This window comes from Lolium rigidum, chromosome 2 (assembly GCF_022539505.1).
Source record: "Lolium rigidum isolate FL_2022 chromosome 2, APGP_CSIRO_Lrig_0.1, whole genome shotgun sequence".
In the NCBI taxonomy this organism is placed as follows: domain Eukaryota; kingdom Viridiplantae; phylum Streptophyta; class Magnoliopsida; order Poales; family Poaceae; genus Lolium; species Lolium rigidum.
In genome coordinates, this window is record NC_061509.1 from 56,674,329 (window position 1) to 56,697,713 (window position 23,385).

The 23,385-nt window shown below is 43.7% G+C and overlaps 1 protein-coding gene across 1 annotated transcript in view; it reads left to right on the forward strand.

Moving 5' to 3' along the window:
• LOC124689771 (FBD-associated F-box protein At4g10400-like) overlaps positions 1 to 21,289 on the forward strand; it is a 70,410-nt gene extending 49,121 nt beyond the window's left edge. The window contains exons 2-4 of the mRNA XM_047223242.1: positions 16,125 to 17,234; positions 20,439 to 20,582; positions 20,702 to 21,289. Coding sequence (XP_047079198.1) covers positions 16,125 to 17,234; positions 20,439 to 20,582; positions 20,702 to 21,094 — 1,647 coding nt within the window. The 3' untranslated portion in view covers positions 21,095 to 21,289. The remainder of the gene's footprint in view (positions 1 to 16,124; positions 17,235 to 20,438; positions 20,583 to 20,701) is intronic.
• The last annotated feature ends 2,096 nt before the right edge of the window (positions 21,290 to 23,385 follow it).

Here is a 23,385-nt window from a genome sequence, read left to right on the forward strand (position 1 = left end):
TGGTATGTGATTGTTGGACGGCACCCGAAGGATTCGGTTAGCCATGGCTTGTGTAAGCAAAGGTTGGGAGGAGTGTCATCATAATAAAACTAAAATAAAAAGGCACTCCTTCATGGTATGAGATTGTTGGCAGGCACCCGAGGATTCGGTTAGCCATGGTTTGTGAAAGAAAGGTTGGAAGGAGTGCCACCCAAAAATAAAAATAATTCATGGGAGCCGCTCTTTGAAGGTTTGTTTGTCAAGGGGGTTAGTGTACCCATTACCATTCGTTGACAACAACAAACACCTCTCAAAATTTTACTTTTTATGCTCTCTTTATGTTTTCAAAACCAAAGCTCTAGCACAAATATAGCAATCGATGCTTTCCTCTTTGAAGGACCATTCTTTTACTTTTATGTTGAGTCAGCTTACCTACTTCCTCCCACCTTAGAAGCAAACACTTGTGTTAATCGTGCATTGATTCGTACATACTTGCATATTTGCATTCATCATATTACTTTGTGTTGACAATATCCATGAGATATGCATGTTGAAAGTTGAAAGCATCCGCTGAAACTTATATCTTCCTTTGTGTTGCTTCGATGCCTTTACTTTGAATTTATTACTTTATGAGTTAACTCTTATGCAAGAATTTTGATGCTTGTCTTGAAAGTACTCTTCATGAAAAGTTTTGCTATATGTTATCTACTTGTTAGCAACTATAGATCATTGCCTTGAGTCACTTCATTCATTTCATATGCTTTGTAATAGTATGATCAAGGTTATGTAAGTAGCATGTCACTACAGAAATTATTCTTTTTATCGTTTACCTGCTCGGGACGAGCAGAACTAAGCTTAGGGATGCTCGATACGTCCCCGACGTATCCATAATTTCTGTCGTTCCATGCTTGTTTTATGACAATACTTACATGTTTTGCTTGCACTTTATGATGTTTTCATGCATTTTCCGGAACTAACCTATTAACAAGATGCCACGGTGCCGTTCCTCGTTTTCTCGCCGTTTTTGGTTCCGTAAAGGCTGTTCGGGCAATATTCTCGGAATTGGACGAAATCAACGCCAAACCTCCTATTTTCTCCGGAAGGCTCCGAACACCGAAGAAGGGTCGGAGAGGGGCCAGGGGGCCACCACACCACATGGCGGCGCGGGCCAGGCCTAGGCCGCGCCGGCCTAGGGTGTGGCGCCCCCAGGTGCCCCCCTGCGCCGCCTCTTCGCCTATAAAATCCCTTTCGACCTAAAAACACCGTACCAATTGACGAAACTCCAGAAAGACTCCAGGGGCGCCGCCACCGTCGCGAAACTCCACCTCGGGGGACGGAACTCTGTCCCGGCACCCGCCGGGACGGGGAAGTGCCCCGGAAGCCATCTCCATCAACGCCACCGCCTCCGCCATGCTCCGTGAGTAGTTCCCCCATGGACTACGGGTTCTAGCAGTAGCTATGTCGGTATACTCTCCCCCATGTACTTCAATACAATGGTCTCATGAGCTGCCTTACATGATTGAGATTCATCCGATGTAATCGGTGTTGTGTTTGTTGGGATCCGATGGATGATACATTATGATTAGTCTATCTATAAAGTTTGTGAAGTTATTGTTGCTGCAATCTTGTTATGCTTAATGCTTGTCACTAGGGCCCGAGTGCCATGATCTTAGATTTGAGCTCTATACTTATTGCTTAGATTGTATCTACAAGTTGTATGCACATGTCACTGTCCGGAACCAATGGCCCCGAAGTGACAGAAATCGGGACAACCGGAGGGGATGGTAGTGATGTGAGGATCACATGTTTTCACGGAGTGTTAATGCTTTGCTCCGGTGCTCTATTAAAAGGAGTACCTTAATATCCAAGTAGTTTCCCTTGAGGCCCGGCTGCCACCGGCTTGTAGGACAAAAGATGTTGTGCAAGTTTCTCATTGCGAGCACGTACGACTATATACGGAAAACATGCCTACATGATTAATGAATTGATGTTCTTTCTTAATGCTTTATCAATCCTGTCAATTGCCCAACTGTAATTTGTTCACCCAACACTTGTTACTTGTTATTGGAGAGTTACCACTAGTGTAGATCGCTGGGAACCCCGGTCCATCTTTCATCATCATATACTCGTTCTACATGTCAACTGTTTTCTGGTGCCATTGCTCTCATATTACTATTACTGCTGCTGTGTTACTGTTACTATTGCTCTCATACCACTGCTACTTTCACATCACCCCTGTTGCTAGTGCTTTTCCAGTGCAGCTGAATTGACAACTCAGTTGTTAAGGCTTATAAGTATTCTTTACCTCCCCTTGTGTCGAATCAATAAATTTGGGTTATACTTCCCTCGAAGACTGTTGCGATCCCCTATACTTGTGGGTCATCATCCCTCGACTCCCCCTTATATAGGAGGCGGAGCCGAGGGATTCATATTGTACAAGTTACAGAGTCCGGGAAGGTTTCTAACTCCTCCCGCAAGATTACAAATAATGCTTCCTATTACAACTCTAGCTTTCCTTAACAATATCTTGGGCTTCCGAATCTTCTTATTCTTCGGGTAGTGGGCCTTCGATAAACCCGGGTACCATCTTCGGCAGGCCCATTGGGGATGCCTATGTCACATACCGATGTGTGCGGACCAATGAGTGTAGCATCGCGCGGTGGTTATCGTTATGTTCTAACCTTCACGGATGATCCGAGTAGATATGGGTATATCTATTTCATGAAACATAAATCCGAAACTTTCGAGAAGTTTAAGGAATTCCAAAGTGAAGTAGAAAATCAACGTAACAAGAAGATTAAATTTCTACGATCTGATCGCGGAGGTGAATATCTGAGTTATGAGTTTGGCATGCATTTAAAGAAATGCGGAATACTTTCACAATTGACACCGCCGGGAACACCTCAACGAAACGGTGTGTCCGAACGTCGTAATCGAACTCTCTTAGATATAGTTCGTTCTATGATGTCTCTTACTGATTTACCTTTATCATTTTGGAGTTATGCATTAGAGACAGCCGCATTCACTTTAAATAGAGCACAATCAAAATCCGTTGAAACGACACCGTATGAATTATGGTTTAATAAGAAACCTAAGTCATCGTTCCTTAAAGTTTGGGGTTGCGAAGCCTATGTAAAGAAGTTACAACCGAATAAGCTAGAACCCAAAGCGGAGAAATGCGTCTTCATAGGATACCCTAAGGAAACTATAGGGTACACTTTCTATCACAGATCCGAAGACAAAATCTTTGTTGCTAAGAACGGAACCTTTCTTGAGAAAGAATTTCTCACTAAAGAAGTGACTGGAAGAAAAGTAGAACTCGATGAGATTGATGAATCTATACTCGTTGATCAGAGTAGCGCAAGTATCGGAAATTGTACCTGTACCGCCTACACCGGCAACGAGAGGAAGCTAATGATAATGATCATGAAACTTCGAACGAGGAAACTACTCGAACCTCGCAGATCGACAAGGGAACGTGCCACTCCTGATTGGTATGATCCTTGTCTAAATGTCATGATTGTGGACAACAATGATGAAGACCCCGCGACGTATGAAGAAGCGACGATGAGCCCGGATTCCAACAAATGGCAAGAAGCCATGAAATCTGAAATGGGATCCATGTATGATAACAAAGTATGGACTTTGGTAGACTTACCTGATAGCCGCAAGGCTGTCGAAAATAAATGGATCTTCAAGAGAAAAACATATGCTGATGGTAATATTACTGTCTATAAAGCTCGACTTGATGCAAAGGGTTTCTGACAAATTCAAGGTGTTGACTACGATGAGACTTTCTCACCTGTAGCGAAGCTAAAATCTGTGAGGAATTATTTAGCAATAGCTGCATTTTTCGATTATGAGATTTGGTAGATGGATGTCAAAACGGCGTTCCTTAATGGAGACATTGAGGAAGAGTTGTATATGGTACAACCCAAAGGTTTTGTCGATCCTAAAAATGCTGACAAAGTATGCAAGCTTCGGCGTTCAATTTATGGACCGAAACAAGCATCGAGAAGTTGGAACCGACGCTTTGATAAGGTGATCAAAGACTTCGGGTTTATACAAGTGCCATGGAGAGGCCTCGTATTTACAAGAAAGTGAGTGGGAGCTCTAGTAGCATTCCCGATATTATATATAGATGACATATTATTGATTGGGAATGATATAGAACTATTAAGCAGAGGTAAAAGGTTATTTGAATAACAGTTTTTCAATGAAAGACCTTGGTGAAGCATCGTATATATTAGGCATCAAGATTTATAGAGATAGATTAAGACGCCTAATAGGGCTATCACAGAGTACATACCTGGACAAGATTCTAAAGAAGTTTAGAATGGACGAAAGTAAGAAAGGGTTTTTACCTATGTTACCAGACAAGGTCTTGAGTAAGACTCAAGGTCCGGCTACGGCAGAAGAAAGAGAAAGGATGAGTCAGATCCCCTATGCTTCGGCAGTAGGCTCTATCATGTATGCCATGCTATGTACTAGACCGGATATAGCACATGATGTTAGTTTAACCAGCAGATATCAAAGTGATCCAAGAATGGAACACTAGACAGCGGTCAAGAATATCCTGAAGTACTTGAAAAGAACTAAGGATATGTTTCTTTGTTATGGAGGTGACCAAGAGCTCGTTGTAACAAGTTACACCGATGCAAGTTGGAACACTGATCCTGATGACTCTAAGTCACAATGTGGGTACGTGTTTATATTGAATGGTGCTGCAGTAAGCTGGGCAAGCTCGAGCGAATGCACGGTGGCGAAGTCTTCAACAGAATCGGAGTACATATCGGCTTCGAGGCTTCATCGGAAGCGGTATGGATGAAGAGGTTCATTGTAGAGCTCGGTGTGGTTCCTAGTGCATTGGACCCACTAGTCATCTACCGTGACAACATGGGTGCCATCGCCAATGCACAAGAACCAAGGTCACACAAGAGGTCGAAGCATATCAAGTCTGCGTTATCATTCGATTCGCGAGTACATCGAAGATGGAGAAGTAAAGATTTGCAAAGTACACACCGATCCGAATGTAGCAGTATCCGTTGACTAAAGCTCTCCCTAGGGCAAAGCATGACCAACACCGAATGCCTTGGGTGTTAGGTACCTTACAATGTAATCTAGATTATTGACTCTAGTGCAAGTGGGAGATCGTTGGAGATATGCCCAAGAGGCAATAATAAAAGTGGTTATTATATATCTTTATGTTTATGATAAATGTTTATATACCATGCTATAATTGTATTAACCGAAACATTGATACATGTGTGATATGTAAACAACAAAGAGTCCCTAGTATGCCTCTTAACTAGCTTGTTGATTAATAGATGATTAGTTTCATAATCATGAACATTGGATGTTATTAATAACAAGGTTATATCATTATGTGAATGATGTAATGGACACACCCAATTAAGCGTAGCATAAGATCACGTCATTAAGTTATTTGCTATAAGCTTTCGATACATAGTTACCTAGTCCTTATGACCATGAGATCATGTAAATCACTTATACCGGAAAGGTACTTTGATTACACCAAAAGCCACTGCGTAAATGGGTGGTTATAAAGGTGGTATTAAGTATCCGGAAAGTATGAGTTGAGGCATATGGATCAACGATGGGATTTGTCCATTCCGATGACGGATAGATATACTCTGGGCCCTCTCGGTGGAATGTCGTCTAATGTCTTGCAAGCATATGAATAAGGTCATAAGAGACCACATACCACGGTACGAGTAAAGAGTACTTGTCAGGAGACGAGGTTGAACAAGGTATGAAGTGATACCGATGATCAAACCTCGGACAAGTAAAATATCGCGTGACAAAGGGAATTGGTATCGTATGTGAATGGTTCATTCTATCACTAAAGTCATCGTTGAATATGTGGGAGCCATTATGGATCTCCAGATCCCGCTATTGGTTATTGGTCGGAGTAAGTATTCAACCATGTCCGCATAGTTCACGAACCGTAGGGTGACACACTTAAAGTTGGATGTTGAAATGGTAGAACTTGAATATGGAATGGAGTTCGAATATTTGTTCGGAGTCCCGGATGAGATCCTGGACATCACGAGTAGTTCCGGAATGGTCCGGAGAATAAGATTCATATATATGAAGTCATTTTATAAGATTTAAAATGATCCGGAAGGTTCTATGGAAGGTTCTAGAAGGTTCTAGAAAAGTCCGGAAGAAACCACTAAGGAAGGCGGAGTCCCGGAGGGACTCCACCTCCCATGGCCGGCCAACCCTAAGGGGGAGGAGTCCCAAGTGGACTCCCCTAAAGGGGGCCGGCCACCCCCCCACATGGAAGGGGGAATCCCACCCCAAGTGGGATTCCCACCTTGGGTAGGTTTCCCTATCACATGGAAGGTTTTGGGTTCGGGTCTTATTCGGAGACTTGTAGTCCAACACTTGGGGCTTCCACCTATATAATGAGGGGCCAAGGGGAGGGGGCCGGCCACCCCAAAGACCACAAGGTGGCCGCACCCCTAGATGGCCGACGCCCCCCTCTCCCCAAACCCTAGCCGCCCCACTCCTCCTTCTTCCCCGCACGCTTAGCGAAGCTCCGTCGGGATTCTCCACCGCCACCGACACCACGCCGTCGTGCTGTCGGATTCAAGAGGAGCTACTACTTCCGCTGCCCGCTGGAACGGGGAGGTGGACGTCGTCTTCATCAACAACCGAACGTGTGACCGAGTACGGAGGTGCTGCCCGTTCGTGGCGCCGTGATCAAGATCTTCTACGCGTTTTTTCAAGCGGCAAGTGAACGTCTACCGCAGCAACAAGAGCCTCATCTTGTAGGCTTTGGAATCTCTTCAAGGGTGAGACTCGATAATCCTCTCGTTGCTACCGTCTTCTAGATTGCATCCTGGCTTGGATTGCGTGTTCGCGGTAGGAATTTTTTTGTTTTCTATGCAACGAATCCCTACAGGTAGTTCTGGCATCAACGCCAAAGAAAAACCAGACATCGCCAAAGACAACGTGAAGAGGAGCCGATTGTGCCAAAGATGGCGGGCGCAACCTTGCCTCCTCGTACGGCTGCGATGCTCTCTCTTCCCACCAATGTTGTTGGCACCCGCCAAGTGTTTGTCGAAACGCCCGCCATGTATGAATTGTTGATGCCTCTCTGTATGGTTTCATTCTTGACCATTTCTTTTAGGTAATTCAGAATTTCGTGTTGTAGCTCCAATTTACACGCGGTGCCTACTCCTTTTGTAGATTTGTTGAATGGAACTTGATGGTTTGCCACTTCGAGAGTTCGATAATGGCGTGGAGGAGGCGATGGAGATCAAGAGGTGGAGGAGATAGAGCAGGGGATGTTCGATTCCTCGCAACCTACCCAACGCAAGAGAACTTTGATTTACACCGATGTGGAAGATGCTTGCTTGCTGAAGGCATGTGAGAGTGTGTCACTCGATGCCGTGTCTGGCAGCGATCAAACAAGGAAAAGATATTGGCAAAGGGTCGAGCACAAAAAAATCATCTCGTGCCTCCACTTGCTTCCACACCGCCACCCACCTATAGAATATAGATCACTCCAATGCTATTGGGATGTGGTCAAAGCGGCTTGTAACCGTTGGAGTGGATATTTAAAGTAAGTGAACAACGCACCTCTAAGTGGTATCACCATTGATGACTATGAGTTTGTTATGCATTGCTCAATTCAATTTGTGCATTGTTCAATTTATTTAAAATACTTGTTGTACCGCTGCTCACAAATAATTGTGTATTATTCTGTGTGTAGAGAAGCTCAACCGAAGAAAGGAGCATTGGTTCAATTGCATGATGATGATTATGATGCGTTGCACAGAGGAATAAACAAGGGCGAGTCTGATTAAAATAAGAAGGCAAAGAAGAAACACTAAGCAAGCAAGCCGATGTGTGGCGAGCGAGCGGTTCTCCCTCACGAACTCAACCCGACCGACATGGAGATTCTAGGCAGCGGCGACAACTCCTGTAAGCCTCTCCCCGTCCTCATCCTATTCACCTCTTCCTCGCTCTTCTCTCCTCATCCCCGCTCTCCTCGAAGGCCCGCCCTCGTCTCCGCATCCCTGCCCTCACCCTAGATGCGATGGGGAATGACAACGGGATGGTTAATAGTGGTGGAAGGGGAACAAAGCCCTCTCCCTATCGCTCCCCAAGCCGACATCCAAATGGCTCCCAAGCTACATGTAGCTTGTTTCAAAAAAATCGAAAATGACATTTGAAATTTTCCAAAAAAGTAGAACAAAAATTCTTGATGTAGATAATAATAAAGTCTACTAGTGTGCAAAAAATCAGTCAGAAATTCGTTGTAGTTTTGTCTCAGCAAAAGTGACAACTGCGTGGATCTAGGTGTGATGAACAGTGCACAATTTGAAAAGTTGAAAATTCATCATTTTTGTGTAGCCTAGAATATAACAAATTTTTAATCGAGGTTTTTCACAATGGTAGAGTTCAACAATGTCTGCACCAAGAATTATATTTCCGATTTTTTTGAAACTTACAAATGCCATTTAAATTTTTCCAAAAAAAAGTTCACCATGTAGCTCGGGCTCCATGTGTGGTTTCTGGGCTTCATCTCCCCATTCGGTTCCTCTAAATCGTGGTTGATTTTTGATATTTTTGGAGCTAATTGTTTGATATTTTTATGGCCCATTTGAAGGCAATTGTTAGATAACATTTTGTGTTCCTTGTTTATGATTGATCGTAAATGACGATCTTGTTGCCATTTTTTTGGAAGATTTTGTACAGCAATCGGTGCTGCCTTTGACAGAAAAGTTGTGTAAAATATTATTAGATGATGAGTTTTTTAATATTACTATGTGTAAAAAATAATACATAAACATTTTAATATAAACATATTATTTTCTAACATGTAGACAACTTTATATTGTCTAAGCTTAATAAAACATGAAATTTCACGGTTTGCACGGGAATCACATTTGGTGCACATGAGCATCAGTGCTCCTAGTTTTCAAAATATTTAAAAATCATGTATTTTTTTTTTCAAAAAATCATCATATTTATTTCATGAATACGTACACATGTCCTGAATACTCGTGTGAATTTTCGGTAGAAATTGCATTGTATTTGTCAAAAAAAAATTCTTTTTTATAGCTTAAAATACAACATATTTTCTCCAAAACTTCTGTCGTGCCTTCAGAATATTTATATCTATGCAGGTATTTAATTTCATTTTTCTTTGAAATTCAAAATTATGATTTTTAAAACTAGAGGCACTGGTGTTCATGTGTCAAACACACATTTTGGTTTGCACATCCGAACATGAATTGAAATTGGGTGCCACCCTTTAATGCTAAGAACAAATACCATATACACGCAAACAACAGAATTAAAATGGAAACTATTTTCTTTCCATCTTAATTTATAATTTCAGTACAATTCAATTCCGAGACTAAAAATTCTATGCCCTTTCCCCGTCCACAGTCGCCCCAAAGTCAAAGGCCCAAACCCTCCTTCTCCCCTTCCTCCCCCGCGTGCTGTGCGGCGGTCTCAATCGCCATGTCCTGCCCCGCGACCGGCAAGACAAATAAAGTACACAAGTTCAAGTTGTATAATGTATTATCTCATATTGTCTTCCATATAAATCAACGTGAATTAACTAAATTTTAATAAGAAATTAATTTTCTAAGGGAAGACATATCATACAACGCATAAATAGCCTTGTCTCATTTGTTAAGGGATCACCACTTAGCTATGGCATGACAAATATTTTTTCTATATTTCTCTCTCCTCCAACTAATCAAAAACACGTGGCAACTGTAAGAGGAGGATGACATCACCCCATTCATATAATGTTCTTAGGCCTTTCTCCTCGGCCGGAAGCATAAACCAAGGCCTAAAATAAATATAAGATGATCTAGTTAAACTCACATATTAACTTATGCATAACTATAGAAGAGATGTATGAATGTAGTATGCATGTATCCTAGACCAAACTACTTGTATCAAACCTGAACATATGCTACATTACACTCTTATTAAGAGATGAAAGTTTGCTACAGGTTGTTGCAAGAGAACGACGTGAATCTAGATAAATAAGCCTGCTAGCAAAACACTTACAACAAAGTAAACATGGTAGTTTCAGCTACAAAACATAGTACACGCTAGTTTCCAAATTCAGAGATAGAGACCTGGTCATGAGTACGACAGAGGTCCATGCCCATCGTGATTTTTTTGCAATTTTCCCAATTTAATATATTGCTCCAAATAATAGTTATGATCGCACGACCAGTAGATAGATGAAGTGCATTTTCTATATCAAAGTTGCAGGGAACACATTTGTCATTGTGGGGTTGTCCACGCTTCTCAAGTCTATCCGTAGTTCAGAATCTCCCTTGGACGAACAATCAAGTAGCCATCTTGTATTGGAGGGATCCCACATGTTCTAGATTTGCGGTAGCAAGATCGCAATGATTTTTGTTTTCAAAAGAACCCGATAGACCGATTTTTCTCAGAAGCAACCTTTTAAATCAGAGCTCCCGTGTCATGATTTTGGATTTGGACTACATTTTAGCACCCTCTTCCTTTGGTTCAGTATTAATTTATTTGAACCACTTGAACCCATTGGTTATATTGCAAGATGTTTCTAGTTCGTGTGACTGATTTGCACATAGCATTAAGAGTGGGCTAATCATCACTCTTACTTAGAAGTGTCATCTGAGTGTTGCAGTTGGCCACACAGTTTTTGTGCCGTATTAGTACAACAATAACAACATCATGGACTCAACCAGAAGGTATTTATACTAAAAATTATTACTTATCTGACATTGAGTTATCACTAAATGTTAAGTAGTCTTTTGAAATCATAGTATTTACATATACAATTTCATGTAGTATTTGTTTCTTGTGTGTCTAACAATACAAACCATATAATTGTATTGGTATAATGTTACCCAAAGTTCGTTGTTGTGTGAAAACAGTACTACATAATTAAGTTGAATTTAGGAAGAAGACTTTTTGTTACATACATTTAGCTAAACTAGATTTACCCTAAATCTAAGGAAAACAAATAAATTTGATAAGACACTTTCTACTAATTTGTAGCACCTAGGTGCAACACGATGCCTTATAAGTTTTATTTTGTCTATTTGAGTATTGAGTATATTTAGATATCTTAGTCGAGAGTTCTACAATGTATATTTCTACTAAGAACGTGTTTGGTTGGGGGATTGGTTCACACATGGCTAGTAATAGTCACATTTTATTTGGTTGATTGGGTTAGATGAGTTAATTCATTGTTTGATTGAAAGGTTAAGAGGAGGCTTGGCGATATGGATAATGTTGTGGTGACCTCTTGGTTGAGGTGGTGAGATTACACCTATTCCAACCATTTAAGTTTACTCTGTATTTTAGATTTGATCAAAGCTGAACTTTATACAGGAAGAAAATATCTTATCGTTTACAATACCGGAGACATCAAATATGGAACTACACTCCCATGATTGTTTAAATAATGTCTATTTGGTAGTACAACAAATGAGAGAAAATCTTGAGCATCAAATGACAAGCGATGAAGATATGTGAATGTACCGTGGCGCGACTAGGGGGGAGGGGGTGAATGGTCGCTATACCAGTTTTAGTACTTTTTTTTTTTGACAATCAATACCACATCTATACTCCTATATAGTGTGCGAATATCCAATCACGTAGGCCGTTGGATCGTTCCAATCAAACGGCTCACATTTGTTACCTTTAAGTAGATAGCTTCGTGGCAATATATATGCCATCCGATAGGCCAATCTAACGGCCAGCAAAGAAGGGATTCGCTCACCCACCTCTACCCTGCCACCTCTCTAGATACTTCTATATGGTCGTGGTTCCGCGGTGCTCTCAGAAGTTTCTCTACATCACGTGAGCGAGACCAGATGCAGTACTACAGTAGCAACCCAGCAGTCAACATTTGTTTTGAAACTAGCGACCAGGAAACACGAAGACAAAAAAGGCATGCAGCCTAGGTACATGAGCGGGGATAATTGATTGGATGAGAAAGGGCAACTAATAAAAAAAAGTTAAAAAATGTATAATTACATGGAGGCGATTGTATGTTCTCTTACGAACCTGCAAATGTGTACAACTAACTCTGATCCAATATATTTGTTCAAAAATAAGTGAATCTATAATATAAGACATGTTTACATATACATGTATTTTTAGACACGTATTTTAGATCGGATGGAGTACTATTTTATTTTGGATACGAAGGGGTAAGGCATTGATGTTTCTTCTTTTTAATAGAATGATGATCCGTGCACTTATTTTTCATTAATGAGCGTAGCGACTCTCACTCATCATAGTAAAAAGCATGATGCTTACAATTTAGTATTTATTTTTTTGATAAAACAAATCAGTATTTATGTTCACGCGTTTACTTTCACAAGAATTCCGTGTGATTATCATACTGTCTAGGCATGAGTTAGGAGAAAGCACTTATGTATTCAACTTGCTTAGAAAAGTATCACATATTTGTCTCATCATGCGAAGCATGTACCCTTAACTAGTATATTCATAGTAACAAATAGTACATGGTAGAGATACATGAACTGACTCCAACGATTACAAAATAAAGTCTAAAAGATAGTAACAAATCTTCGAGGTCTTCAATTTCTTTCTTCTTCCAGAACACAATCTTGTACTCTTGTGAAGGCAGCCAAAGATACATAACGAACCATAGACCCGTAGATACCGACGAAAGTTCTCCCATAATTTTTTGAGCCGCAATGCCAAGACTGCGTGCATGCACGCAACCATTAAAGCAATCATACAACATCGGCAAGAGTACCAACACCAAGTATATCGGAGAATAATAACCAACTAGCTTTGTCGTCGTCGATGGAGAGCCGAGAGTACGAATCACCATTGTCGAGGACGTAGCAGCCGGGACAAAAGCTGCGAGGATAATCCTCCTCGCGGCAACAACGACAAAAGATCCAAAATCGATCCGGCGAAGCAAGATCCGAAGACCCATACCTAGAAAATTGTGATTGTTCAACACCACCATTGACGCCGGAAGAAGATCTCGTCGCCGAACGAAAGGCCGAAGATCACTTATTGCATACGATGCCATCTCCATTGAGGGGAAACCAACAAGAAGGCGGCTACCAAAATCCTAATATAATCTAATGAAAATAATACTTTTATTCAAAACTCCACGCATAGATCGGGTTCCCCACTCCTCCTGACGCCGGCGAAGCCGACCGGAGGAGGGGGAACCAATCTATGGAGGATGATGAACTGGAGGCGGCTAGGGTTAGGGCGGCGGCTGAGAGGAGAGACCACGGGAGGAGAAGAATAGTTTTAGTACTTTTTTAGCTAGTCTGCATTGTTGTCTTGCTGATCGCTGCTTTTAGTTTGGGGGCCCTTGTGTACCTAGCATGCTAGGAACTTCCAGCTCTCCTTGTCAATCCAAAAGGGAAAACGAATCGGGTATAACAGGCCAACCAAGACAAGATAGCAGCCCAATAGACAACCTAAAATAAATAAGCCCACGAAAACCAGGATAACGGGCCAACCAATACGAAACACAGATAAAATATGAATCATGTGAGAAGCATCTCCAGATGTTACTCAACACTTCGTTCTCAGTCTAGCGATTCGGCAAAGCCTATACAATGACCAGGCCGGCGCCTGGTAGGCACCGCACACCCCTCGCGCGGGTGTGGGCCTGGCCCAGGTAGGTCTTTTCCCCCATTTTTTGTTTTTCATTTTTCTTTTCTGTTTTCTGTTTTATTTTTCTGTTTTGCTTATTTTCCAATTCTAATAACATTAAAATTAAAAAATTTTCAAATTTAAAAATTATTTAAATTTGGAAATTGTTTAAATTTTAAAAATGTTTAAATTTTAAAATTGTTCAAATACATGAAAAAAGTTCAAACTTGGAAAATGTTTAAATTTGAAAATGTTCATATTTCAATAATGTTCAAACTTGAAAAGTTTTGAAATTTAAAATTTGTTCAACTTTTTAAAACATCATTTTTGTAATTTGTTCAAATTGAAAAATTGTTCAATTCATCAGATATTTCCTTTTTTGTTCAAAATTTACAACATTTCGAACCGTTCAGATTTCTAAAAAAACATTTTTTTGAAGCATAAATATTTCAAAAAAAAGACAGAAAAAAACAAGAGAAGAAACGAAAAAACAAACAGTGTTACCTGTTGGGCCCGACCCAGCTCACGCGGAGGGTGTGCGGCGTCCCGCACCTATTGACCAGTTCGGTGGCGAGGACCCCCCCTCCCCAGCGATTCCACCTTTTTGGATGCACAGAATTTGGCCTCGGAGGCGGAATTCGAATTGGATAGACCCAATTCGGATGTTTGGGTGGCCATAGAGTTAGTGCTCGAAAAGTTGACCCAATTAAGCCCATCTCGAGCGCTCGTCCGCTCTGCCTAGCGAGTTTCTGAGGGGGAGAGCTCGACAACGCACATAATTGTGTCGCGAACCCGCATACCGTTTCGTCCATGTGTGGCGAGCGAGCGGTTCTTCCTCACGAACTCAACGCGACCGACGTGGAGATTCTCGCCAGGGGCGACAACTCCTGTAAGCCTCTCCCCATCCTCATCCTCTTCACCTCTTCCTCGCTCTTCTCTCCTTATCCCCGCTCTCCTCCAAGTCCCACCCGCCTCTCCGCATCCCCTCCCTCCTCTCCGCATCCCTGCCCTCACCCTAGATGCGATGGGGAATAACGGCGGGATGGTTAACAGTGGTGGAAGGGGAATGAAGCCCTCTCCCTGTCGCTCGCCAAGCCGACATCTTAGCTAGGTTTCATCTGAGAGTGGCCAAATGGCTCCCAAGCTACGTGTAGCTCGTTTTTTAAAAAAAAATCAAAAATTACATTTGAAATTTTCCAGAAAAAATAGAGCAAAAATTCTTGATGTAGATAATAATAAAGTCTACTAGTGTGCAAAAAATCAGTCAGAAATTCGTTGTAGTTTTGTCTCAGCAAAAGTGACAAATGCGTGGATCTAGATGTGATGAACAGTGCACAATTTGAAAACTTGGAAATTCGTCATTTTTGTGTAGCCTAGAGTATAACAAATTTTTAATCGAGGTTTTCACAATGGTAGAGTTCAACAATATCTGCACCAAGAATTTTGTTTCCGATTTTTTTAAAACTTACAAATGCCATTTCAATTTTTCCAAAAAAAAGGTCACCATGTAGCTCGGGCTCCATGTGTGGTTTCTGGCCTTCATCTCCCCATTCGGCTCCTCTAAATCGTGGTTGATTTTGATATTTTTGGAGCTAATTGTTTGATATTTTTTATGGACCATTTGAAGGCAATTGTTTTTTTTAGAATTGAAGGCAATTGTTAGATAACATCTTTTGTGTCTTGTTTATGATTGATGGTAAATGACGATCTCGTTGTCTACACTAGCCGTTTTTTTAGAAGATTTTGTAAGGCAATCGGTGCTGCCTTTGACAGAAAAGTTGTGTGAAAAATATTATTAGATGATGAGTGTTTTAATATTACTATGTGTAAAAAATAATTCATAAACATTCTAATATAAACATATTATTTTATTACATGTAGACAACTTTATATTGTCTAAACTTAATAAAACATGAAATTTCACGGTTTGCACGGGAATCACATTTGGTGCACGTGAGTATCAGTGCTCATAGTTTCAAAATATTTAAAATCGTGTATTTTTTCTTTCAAAAAATCATCATATTTATTTCATGAATATGTACACATGTCCTGAATACTCGTGTGAAGTTTCGGTAGAAATTGCATTGTATTTTAAGCTATGTGAAAAAAAATTGTGGTTACGTATAGGGGTAGATATTTGTCAAAAAAAAAATTCTTTTTTATAGCTTAAAATACAACATATTTTTATCCAAAATTTCTACTGTACCTTCAGAATATTTATATGTATGTAGGTATTTAATTTCATTTTTTGAAATCTAAAATTATGATTTTTAAAAACTAGAGGCACTGGTGCTCATGTGTCAAACACACTTTTCGGTTTGCACATCCGAACATGAATTGAAATTGGGTGCCACCCTTTAATTCCAAGAACAAATACCATATAGTACACGCAAACAACAGAATTAAAATGGAAACTATTTTCTTTCCATCTTAATTTAGAGTTCCAGTCCAATTCAATTCCGATGCTAAATTCTATGCCCTTTCCCCGTCCACAGTCGCCCCAAAGCCAAAGGCCCAAACCCTCCTTCTCCCCTTCCTCCTCCGCGTGCTGTGCGGCCGCCTCAATCGCCATGTCCTTCCCCACGACCGGCGGCCCCGTCGGAGAGGACACGACGATGCCTCCGACGATGCTGCACGGGCTGGCACCGGAGACGCGGAGCACTGAAGACGAAGCGCGCCTCATGTTCCTCTACGCCTTCCTCCCCAAGCCGCCCGTCTCCACATCCCCTTCCCTCTTCTGCGCCGCCGCCGCCGACGACGACGACGACAAGAACGACCGCGTCAGCCGCCTCCCCGACGATCTCCTCCTCCGCGTGGTCTCCCTCCTCCCCGCCAAGGACGGCGCGCGCACCACCGTGCTATCCTCACGCTGGCGACACCTCTGGCGCTCCGCCCCGCTCGTCCTCGTCGACACCCACCTCCTCCGCGGCGAGCGCCGGCCCGCCCGCGCAGGCGCCGCCTCGCGCGCCGTCACCAGCGCCGTCTCCGCCGCCCTCGAGTCACACCCCGGGCCCTTCCCCTTCGCCAGCCTCACCTGCAGCTTCATGAACACCGCCGACCGCCGCCTGCTCGCGCGCTGGTTCCAGCTCCTCGCCACCAAGGGCGTCGACGAGCTCGTCTTCGTCAACCGCCCCTGGTCCGTGCGCGGCCTGCGCCTCCCTGCCTCGCTCTTCAGCTGCGCCTCGCTCTGCCGCCTCTACATCGGCGCCTGGGCGTTCCCGGACACCACCGCGCTCCCGCGCGGCGTCGCCTTTCCCAACCTTCACCAGCTCGCCCTTGGCTGTGTCGTCATGGAGGACAAAGACCTCGACTTCGTGCTCGCCGTCAGCCCCGTGCTGGAGATCCTCTCGCTCTTCGGAAGCCTCACCCCGTTGCGCGCTCGGCTCACGAACCACAGCCTACGGTGCGCGCAATTCTGCTTGTCCAGCCTGGAGGAGGTCGCCGTGATGGACTCCCCAAGCCTGGAGCGCTTCTTCCTCTGGAGAAATTGGAATGAGCGGCACGTCAAAATTAGCGTCAAGATTGGCCATGCCCCCAAGCTGCGTGTGCTGGGATACCTGGAGCCAGGAGTGCATATGCTGCAGATCGGTAACACCATCATCAAGGTATGAGCAACGCCCCTTGTTGCAATTGTGCATACATCCTCAGATCGAATTTCATTTTATGATACATGGACAGAACAATGTTCTAAAACTCAGTTTACTCACTCTAGTAGTCGTAGTAGGTGTGGCACGAGTAAGATTAGCAAAGACAAGTAATTAACAGGATAAGCCAAAATTCCAGGCAATTGCTTAGGAAAAAAATCAGTTAACGGGCCGAGTATAAGATGAGCATGCATGGCTGCCTGTTTAGGATTTACAACATTTGCTAATCCTACTTTTGCCTTTGGATGATATGGATTGATGGTTCAAACTTATCATCTCCAATTTGACATGCATTTTTGCTGATTTGCATTTATAAGCCAGAGCTTCCTCATCCCCATTTACCATTACATGATATAGACTATAGTTATTTTGCTCAAGTTCTGATCTTTCATCACTCCTTCCATTCAGTTGAAAATTTGCATCATTGATATACAGTTACCCATTTCTTTCACTATGTGACCTCACTTTTCATGATACTAGGACCAAATAATGTGATTTTACTTTTAAGCCTCTAGTATACATCCAAATAGTATAATCGTTTTGATTCTTTTTGATTCTACATATATATCTTAGCTGTTAATTGATCAAGAGTAAGTTTACCATCTGGTCATTCTGTTTATAGCATTTTACATCGTTTTATAGAAAGATGCATATCTTTGAAATGGATTTAGTTACAGCTTTCAATATATTATGGATTCCCTTATGTTTTTTCTTAAATACCAGGTGACTTATCTTGTTTTTTACATGATCCACAATATAGTTGCTAAGTTGTACAGATCATATATTCTTTAATATTTGGGTGCTTATTCGTTCTGTAAATGAAAAGTTTCCTAGTACCTTGGAAGTAACTAGGGTTTTTATACTGCTTCTTTACCAATTTTTATGGAGTACTCGAAGTCAAAAGACCTAAGTACACCTGTCCTTGAAAGTAACATACGTTATCTGCCTATGCGATACTAAGGAATAGTTTCGGAAAACCGCATCTGATCGCGGGCACAGATGAGCTCTTTTTCTGGACCACTCGTTCGCGCGGGGAGAGGTGATCTGCAACTGTTCCTTCATACGTATGTCTGTGCAGTCTGCTTCCGCAGGCCCCACACCTGCGCCGTACACGGATATCAGTTGACGGTGTGTACCGTGTGTGCAAAGACGGTCAACGAGCGCGAGCTTGGCGTCGGAGATGGCCTTCTTGGTGTCGGCGGCGGCCCGCCCTCCCCCGCCGGCCTCGCGCTCCCGCCGTGGGTGACATGTCCGCGTAGGAGCCTTCGCCGAGGCCCGGCCGTGAACGCGCGCGAGCTCGCAGCCCACCTCGCCGGCGTGGTCTGGCGCGTGGTTCTCGTCCGGTTCGACCCTCAGCTGGGCCTCATCGACCTCCTCGAGCCGGCACTCGACGGGCGCGCGCGACACGCGGCGAACGCGCTGCTCGCCGTCGCACTGCTCACGGCTGCTGGGTTCCATGCCCCACTCCAGCTAGGTGTACGAGTGTGCAGCTGCTGCGGTTCGGCGTCCAGGTTCCTAAGCTCTCACGCGAGCATCTCCAAGTCATGGAGCTTCTACACGAGTGTTGCCCTGCTCTGGAATGGTGGTAGGGCGCGGCGGGGTCCATGGGATTGGGCTCGGCGAGCCTGCCGCCGGCCTCGAGGAACATCTGGAACATGCGGCTGCCCCCGCTGCCGCCCCCCCCCTCTCCTCGTACTCGTCCTCGTCGTCGGCGCTGGCGCCGGACTCCCCGACGACGCCGAGATCGGTGGCGTCGAAGGCGAGGTCGTCGGGCAGGGCGGTGGCCCCGAGGAGGATCTCGGACTGCGCGCGGCGGTGCCTGGCCGCGCGGCGCGGCGGGGAGTCCTCCGGCGTGGGCGCGACGTCCGATCCCGCGGCGGAGTTGGAGGCGGGCGGGCGACCATGGTTGGTGGGATCTGGGAGGGCGTCGGAGGGGTCGTGCGCCCGTTAAACTCCTGTACCTCCGTCACGCCGTATCGCTCGGCACTATACGCGTAGACAACTGGTCCTTGCACTGTAACTGACCGCTTCTGCCAAGCCTGCTCACACCCCGAGGACAAATGTGCGGTCCATAAAAAGAGCTCATCTGAGCTCGGGATCAGAAACGCCTCGTCCGAATAGTTTATCCTATTTTGGGTATTGATAGTTTCTTTGGTACCACTGGATTATCTGAAGAATTTATAAATTATTTGGGGATTTTGATTCCAGATATTTATTTTCTTGAACTTCATTTTAATGCTATTGGTTTCTAATTTTTTAGATTCCAAAATTCTATAAATTTTGTGCTTTAACTTTAATCATATTTTATGTTTGTATTTGATATGGTAACGTTAGTAATGTATCTTTCAGAGACTAATAATATATACAACTTTCATGTTCCATCCTAGCGTTAAAGGCATAGTGCTAGTTTACATCTAAATACTATATGTTGTGAACTTTTAACTTCACATTTATAAGGCATAGTGCTGATTTGCATTTATAAGTCAGCTTACTCATCCCGATTTACCATCACATGATAGATTATAATAATTTTGCTCAAGTTCTGATCCTTCATCACTACTTCCGTTCAGTTGAAAATTTGCATCATTGCTATACAGTTACCCATTTTTTCATGAGCTGGCCTCACTTTTCATGATAGGAGGACCAAGCTAATGTGTGTTTTACTTATAAACCTCCAGTATACATCCAAATAGTATAATCGTTTTTATTTTTTTGATTCTACATATATATCTTAGCCGTTGATTGATCAAGGGCAAGTTCACCATCTGGTCATTCTATTTTTAGATTTTTCATCATTTTATAGAAACATGCATATTTTATTACTCCCTCCGTCAAAATTGGCTTACGTAAGTTCATCATCTGGCCATACTTGAGGATCGTATAAATTGGATAGTTCAAAATAAGTTGTGCGCACCTAAAAAACTACTCCCTCCGTCCCATAATATAAGATGTTAACATATTATATTATGGGACAGAGTGATATATGTTGATCCGCTATTCTAAATAGACGAATCGAGTAAAAGGCCAAGTACCGAGTCGATCACCGTATAATCGCTACATGGCAAGATGGTTAGGTGGCCGAGCAAATAACCTTCGCCGAATTTTAGAAAAAAAATGATACCAATTTTGAGTGTGATTGATTTGTGCTCTTTTTGTGCGTCGAAGGCTGAAACAAAGGCGAGCACACACACCACTGTGTCAAGCGTCCAGATGTTGGCTGTCCAACTGCAATTTGGACTCCGCAGTGAAGTCAAGATGCTTCCCAGCTTCCTCAAATGCTTTCCTAGGGTTGAGACGCTGATTGTCGAGGTAACACCATCACGTAACCCTTTCATTGACATTCAGATCATCATCACTATATTGCATAAGATTACTGCTGCATAATCTCCACTATGTGTAGCTGAACTGTTTATGGATTTCAATTGCAGTCTCTGGTACTTCGCGATCCCACTAGCAGCAACCTTAGTCAGAAGATCTGGCGGAAGACAAGTTCTATTGAGTGTGTCCAATCACACCTCAAGACTCTGGCTTTCCATGAGGTACAAGGGGATCATAACGAGTTCGATTTCCTCATGTTTATCGCGGAGAATGCGCCGAAGCTGGAAAGGATGTTCATCGTGATGAAAAATGGCCTAACAGACACTGAGAGGCAAGTGGTGGTTGCCAGAGTGGGGGCTCTTTATTCTACTAATTGGGCTAGCAAGGACTGCAAAGTGCAATTGAAGATGAGTTGCTATCCTATAGGAGGTGGTTCTTGGAGCCTCCAAGCGGGATCAGATTTGTCAGTTGATGATCCTTTTGAGGCCTTTCCTGAAGACTAGGCCCTATTGTGTTGTGTTGTGTTGCAGTAGGCACTGGTTTCAGGTGTAGGAGTATGCTCTCTGAGGACTAGACAAAGTTGCATTTTGTTGACAGTCCTGTTGGGCAGGGTTCTACTTCTAGTAGCTGCTTTATTTGCTAAATTTATATGTAATATATTCTATGGAGACTCTGGCTGCAGTTGCCGCTATCTTAATGATGACTGATATGAACAATTTCACATGGTTTCGATGACCACGCACGTGAGCCAAGATTATTGGTCTTCTTTTCTGTTTGATGATCATGACCGGCACGTGAACCACGTGCCGCATTCCTTGATGGACATTTATGTGCCATTCCATTGTTTACCCATTTGTACGCTGTTACATATTATTATTCCAGTGCAAAGTGCCATCTGTATTCTGTTTATGCAGATGCTTGTGTCTAAATATAATTGTAGAGATTATAGTTTCTGCTATGACATGATTCATCATATTTTTCATTGGTATACTATTTTTCATTTTTCGTACTCAAATGATTGGCCTTCTTTTTCAGCCTTAAACTGCACTCTTCTCCACACGTCGATCATTTTTTGCTTCCAGCCTTGCGGATATCTGGAAATATAACTACAGCTGATATTTTTTGCTTCCTGCCTTGCAGATATCCGGAAAATATAACAACAAACGAGATTACAGATGCCCTGAGGTTCAGTTACCTCAGAGACCCAGGTGGCCGGTTCAGAAATCCATTTGACCGGGTGCGTAGGAACTGTGCTGACTTCTTCCTGAATGGGTAAGGATATTGAGAAGGTAAAACAGACATTGCATCCTGATGAAGAAATGGCAACTATTCAAATGACAAGTCCAGTCCGGCAGAATGGTGCATGCCACTTCATGCTAATGGGACTGACCAATGTTGTGCTGATTCACAAGCCCACTTGAAACCCAGTCGCCAAGTCAGTTCATTTAAATGTTACAATCACAGTAAGAAGGCTGACAAGACCGCTTTGGGCCTAGGGTTGGGCCTTGTACGTAACAATCCCGCTAGTTGTTAGAGCATCTTCACTCGCTCCCCCGAGAGGCCCTCTGGAACTTTTTTTTATCGCCGGATGCCTTTTTCTCCCACTCCCTCCCCCCAAGAGCCAATTTTTCGCCGGATTGGGCCGTTTTTCCGCCGGCGATCGTAGCCAAACCCAACGAGTGGGGTGTGTGTGTGTGTGGGGGGGGGGGGGGGGGGGTCGGGGGCTCCGGCGGAAGTAAAAGAGCAACTGGGCCAGATGTCGGCGTCCCAGCACACTCCCCTACCCCCATCCCAGATTCACTCTCCCCACCTCTCCGCCACTGCGTCGCCGCCTCCACCACCGCCTCCCCTCCGCTTCTCCCCCTTCCATAGAAAAGTTGTTCAACCCCGCGCCAACCTTCCGCCCTGCTACCCGCGGCTGTTCGCCGGTGTAGAAACTCCACGGTCGGCCGCGTTTTCGCCACGCCCGCGAGGTGTTCGGCCTTTTTCTGGCTAGGCCATGGAATGGGGGTCTGAGGACGATGACGAGCAGGCTTTCACCGAGCTGATGGAAGAGGAGGCCGAGGCAGACGTCGCGGAGGACGAGGAACATATGTAGATCCTCACCTGCCAGGCCGGCCTATGCGAGCAGAATGAGAAGCCTCACCGTGGCGGCTCTGCGAAATCCCGCCGAGCTGATGGAAGAGGAGGCTGAGGCAGACGTCGCGGAGGACGAGGAACATATGTAGATCCTCACCTGCCTGACCAGCCTATGCGCGTAGAATGAGAAGCCTCACTGTGGCGGCTCAGCGCGAGGTCGGCGGAAGTCCATCTGCTTGGTAGGGAATGTACAAGGGCCACAAGGGGGGTTGCCGTGTCATACTTGAAGCAATGGACACTCAAAATTACTTGGATTTGTTACTCCTTCTTCGGAATGGCAGGATCCCACAACGATATCAATGTGTTGGATTGTTCCCCTATCTTTGCCAAGCTTCTTGAGTGACATGCTTCCCTAGTGGACTTTGAGATCAATGGACACCACTATAACAAGGGATACTACTTGGCAACTGGTATCTATCCAAGGTGATCAATATTTGTGAAGACTATCTCGAGCCCTCTTTGTCCAAAACATGCCAACTATACCACACAACAAGAAGCTTGCAGAAAGGATATCGAGCGGGCATTTGGTGTGCTCCAATAGAGATTTACAGTTGTCCGGTTTTCCGCCATGACATGGTCGAAAACTCAAATATGGGAGGTGATGAATGCCCGTGTGTGCTTGCCTGTGGAGCCGCAAAGGTAGAAACTAGTCTGA